This window comes from Lipophrys pholis (assembly GCF_963383615.2).
Source record: "Lipophrys pholis genome assembly, chromosome: 6".
Taxonomy (NCBI): Eukaryota; Metazoa; Chordata; class Actinopteri; order Blenniiformes; family Blenniidae; genus Lipophrys; species Lipophrys pholis.
In genome coordinates this window covers 29,069,966-29,074,847 of record NC_137629.1, presented here as the reverse complement: position 1 = coordinate 29,074,847, position 4,882 = coordinate 29,069,966, and the positions used below count along the sequence as shown (strand labels likewise).

Here is a 4,882-nt window from a genome sequence, read left to right as displayed (position 1 = left end):
GGGAGAGAGGGGGTGCGGGGGTGGGGGTTGGGGGGGGGGGGGGGGGGTGAACTCAGCTTGGAGAGCCAAACTGTCAGAGCACACAACACAAAGTTGAGATACACATTTCTCCTGAAGCAGATTTTTGAGTCCCAAATCATTAAAGGGAACGTTTCTGGATACCAAAACTGAATCCCACTGCGCATTTTTGTCAAACGTTTCCCTCCACAGACCTCAAAGAACCTAAGCAGGGGTTTTCCACCAGCTTAAATCTCCTAATTGTTTCCTAAGGTTAACCTGTAACTTGTTTATTTTTCCAAGAGAGATAGGCAGGTGGACAAGCCGCCACCCCCCCTGAGGTGAATGTCATGAGTTTGATGGGCGGCCACAGAGCGTTGCTCTGCTCAAACCCCTGACACGGAGGACCAGGAAGAGAGAAAAGCTGCTTAATTACAAAAAAATGAGTTGGAGAGTGCGATTAGGTGACGGGTGGCTGCTGGCACGCTAGAGTGACTTAAACCCTGTCAGTGAATGCAGGGAGGTCTGGATAATCTTTCCCTCCACAAAGGTGTGTGGGGCTAATCCAGGCTGCTGTGCTGAGCTGTGGATCAAGTCCTACAGGGAGTGTGGGAAGGCCAGCAGGACCGCCACTGCTTCGGCCCTCTTGGTGGCCGCGGCTTATTCATCCCAAGGTACACTGCAGCAGCAGGCCAGCCGATTCTTCCAGACACCTTTGAATTAGCGTCAGTCACAGCGAGCGCCATCAGGAAAGGGGATGTTAATGGTTGTCCTGTGAGTTGTTGCAAAATAAAAATTCATGATGCTGATCAGTTGATTTGATTTTTATTTTTATGACGGAACAAACTCCAAAAGCCCTCAGCCACCAACAGTTTCAATATATTGCAATTGTACATGAGCACAACTGAAGTTTATTTATAAACACCAGCAATTGTTTCACCATTTTAAGACACTATTAACGGTTGTTATAAGAAAAATTACAGATTTTAATGTAGAATTCCTCTGAATTTAAGTATGTTACGTCTTAATTTAACTTGTGTTTGAATATTAAGTAGGGGATCCCATTTGTGTTGCTTGAGATTTTAACTTTTGAAATATAAGTGAATTCATGTGAACATTTTAATTGCAAACCGTTTAGTTTGATTTCACTTCAAGAAAGTACCGTGGAGAAAAAATATCTGTAACCTGCACTAACTTATGAGAACAAGTTTTAAAGGAAGAATATGAAGGTCTTCAGCAATGGTTTGAATCATGTTATAGGGCACATCTTTAAATAATAAACTAAGCCAATTTCATATATGTGAACCATATTATTCATTTGAAGAGTTTGTTTAAAAGAGATCAATTTTAGATTTCACCAAGTTGCACCTTAAGATTCAATTTGATCAAGTTATTTGATGTGAAACAATTTAGATTTTTAGATCAGTTACGTTTCTATAAAATTTCCATTATTGGAAAAAAACAAACAAGTTTTGATTTATCGTTTTCAATTTGTTTAGCCCCCAATTCTCAAGCGACTTTGAACGCATCAGCCCAAAACAACAACTTCCAAAGCACAGATTCGACACAAACAAGACTGGAGTCACAAAATCACGTTTCGTAGAAATTTATTCAGCATTTAAGAATAGAGGATGGTCTTAAAATATGTAGAAACGTCAGTTTAAATAAAACCTTTTTCGCTCAAGATAATGAGTAAACATGACACTGTCAAAAAACCATCACAGAACAGAACATATTACAAAAAAAACAAAATATGAACATTTTTACTTGACGAAACAGCAGGTTCACAAGCTAAAAAAAAAGAAAAAAAAAACTTACTATAAATAAAACTTGCGTTTGCGACCCGCACAGTCTTAAAACATTTCTTTTAACCTATTCATGGGGGAGGGAAAAAAAAGAAAAACTACAAAAATTTGGACACAGTCGAGACAACTGACATTCTACAAATTAGGTGTAAACATTTATGAACCAACTTCCCATCCAGCTTGTCTGAAATACACCAGCCCCTTGACGAGGCTCGTCTTATGCCTTTTCAGAGAGAAAATATGGCATCGTTTAAAATATAGAAGTCCAATTCTTCTACGTAGGTTTGATTGCTTATACTTGTGATAAAACGCCCCTTAGCAATACAATTTACTTGGATGGGCTCAACGCTCAGCTTCAGTCCATTTAAAATTGATTTCAAAATGGACAAACTCAGAAGATTTCTTTTTTCCTTGAACGTTGTTTCGTATGCAACCAAAAAAAAAAAAGTTCAAGTATCCGACGTACTTTTAAAAAGTTTCAAAGTCTTCCTTTTTTCTCTCTCTCTCTCTCTTTATGTCTTCGCCCTCAGATGTGGGTGAGCGGTAGCGTGCCATTGACGCCAGTCCCTGCGCTCTGATAGTGCGGATGGACGCTGTGTAACCGGCTGCCCTGCAGGGAGGAGTGCTCCGCGCTGTCCCCGCCGGGGGGCAGGTACATGCTTATCATGTCCCGCAGGTCCCCCAAACACGCCCGCTGGGAGTGGGACGTGATGGCCGGAGGAGGCGAGCTCGGCTCGGACTTGCACACGGACGCCATGGAGCTCAGGCCCATGGCGCTGGTGGTCTGCTGCGTGTACGCCGGGCTGTACGTGGACGCCGCGTTCATGTAGGTCTGCGCCGTGGACATCATCGGGTACTGGAGGCCCGCCATCTCGTACCGGTGCATCTGCTGGATCTGCGGGCTGTTCATGCTGTGGTGCTGCGGATAGGCCAGCTGGTCCTGCATCAGGGAGTACGCGCTGTTCGTCCACCCGTTCATGTGCGCGTAGCCGTCCATCCGCTGGCCCACCGACACCGGGTTGTTGACGGCGTTGGCTCCAGGCGCCAACAGTCCCCCGGGCAAAGAATACTTGTCTTTCTTGAGCAAGGTCTTGGTCTTCCTGCGGGGACGGTATTTATAATCCGGGTGCTCCTTCATGTGCATAGCCCGAAGACGCTTGGCCTCGTCGATGAATGGTCTCTTCTCGGCGTCGGTCAGAAGTTTCCAGTCGGCACCGAGTCGCTTGCTGATTTCAGAGTTGTGCATTTTGGGGTTTTCTTGTGCCATCTTCCTCCGCTGCCCCCGGGACCAGACCATGAAGGCGTTCATCGGCCGCTTGACGCGCTCCTGGTCGCTGACACTGTTGTTCTTTGCGCCCGGCGCCGAGCCCGAGTTGGACTGCGGGAGCGGGGTCTTGAGCTCGGTTTCCATCATGTTATACATTTTAGTGGTCTCTGTCAGGCGCCCAAAAAGTTCACAAAACAACACCAAAGCTCAGGGAGGTAGAGGTGCTGAGCAGTCTCATAAGCAGATGGAGCAACAAACGAAAACAAAACAAAAAAAAAGTTTTGCCCTGAGAGGCAGAAGTGATTGTAGGTGCCCGGAGATTCCGCTCCTCTCTCTGCTGATCAGTCCTTCCCTCAGCTCTGAAACAGAAGTCTGCAAACTTGTTCGCCAAGCTCATGTGTTAATAGGCCTACAGGCCGGATCATGTGACGTAGATTGACAGCGTGACAACGAGGCTCAGGCGACCAATCAGCGCGCAGCTCCCAGATCGCAACTGTGTTTTGGTCAGAGGAGGAGGGAGAGGTAGAAAGTTTTAAAATAGCAGCGGAGCTCAAAAACCTGTGCCAAAACATCACACATTTATCACAGTAATAATGTGACAACAGGGAGGGGTATTTTTATTTTATTAAGTGTTTTCGTTTTTAACGTGTAACGTGCGTAAAAGCAGCAAAACGTTAAAATAAACACTTTTAATGAACAAGTAAATGAAACCTTTCTGCATTAGAATTAATACGTTATTGACGTGAGATAAAATCCACAGAATTATGTACACAAACAGAAGCACTGAGGTCCTTCGTGACCCATTTGATCAACAAGGTGTAAACAAATACACCAAATAAAAAAAATGCAAACACACTATTAATAAATGTGACAGTGGATTTTTTTTTTTTTTCATATATTAGTTTGTATGTCACCATCAAACTTTTTTGATATAATCTGTCAGATTACATTTGGCCAAATTCCATATCTTATTTCTAGTGCAAGCACAAACTCAAACTCTTAAGATTTTTCCAACAATGTTTTCACAGCGTGGCCCGGAACGTTTTTCTGCAGTTTTTGCAGCGTCTCTTAAAATCAGAGAAATTACATTTTGATGTTCTTTCAACTGTCGGATGATGAAAACTCGCAGATGCGTTTCAGAAATGTTTTAAAGCCTCATATTGTCACCGTGCAGGAATCACACGTTTTAAAGAATTTATAAATAAAATAAAAAAAGAGCAATGAAAATAACTCAACATGCCTAAATTCAATAATGTTCGTGTTTAATGATATAATGCGAGTGTTTAACTAATCATTAATGTGGATATGTCTGCAGTTTGAAGCGGCCCACAAAGCAAAAAAGTTTAATACATCAACGACCTCTTGTGGAGGAGACAGGTTATCTCTTTAGTCCAGTGAGGGAAAAGTTGGAGCCTCATCGTGACAAACGTCTCTCTTCGTGAGTACTTGCTCATCCTCAAACATTAAAAAAAAAAAAATCTCGGCAGCTGTTCGTTAGTTGTTTTTGTCTTCTTGTAGTATTTGCATGTCTGCTGATATACAAATGACTCCGGCCTTCGAAACCTATTGTTCCGCGGTGCAGATCTCACACCTGCTAATGATCGCTGAGGGCGGAGGCCTGTTAACACCTCGGGATCTGGACGTTCGGTAGCGTTTCGGTATGTGCATTTTGGAGCCGCTGGCGCCCTGCGGTGTCCTGTGCGTTTTCTACATTTGCAGATGCGCGGCCGCGGAGCGTCGAGGCGCCAGCAGTCTGCAGCGCCAGCATTTATTCCGTTTAATAATCATCGTCTAGGTTGTTTGTCTCCGACAC

At 43.9% G+C, this 4,882-nt stretch overlaps 1 protein-coding gene across 1 annotated transcript; it reads right to left on the bottom strand.

Annotated features, from left to right (window-relative positions):
• Positions 1-1,587: 1,587 nt before the first annotated feature.
• On the bottom strand, positions 1,588-3,439 carry sox3 (SRY-box transcription factor 3). Its single transcript, XM_080465747.1, has one exon. It carries the CDS (start codon positions 3,223-3,225, stop codon positions 2,329-2,331), a length of 897 nt encoding a protein of 298 aa, XP_080321873.1. The 5' UTR covers positions 3,226-3,439; the 3' UTR covers positions 1,588-2,328.
• Positions 3,440-4,882: the final 1,443 nt, after the last annotated feature.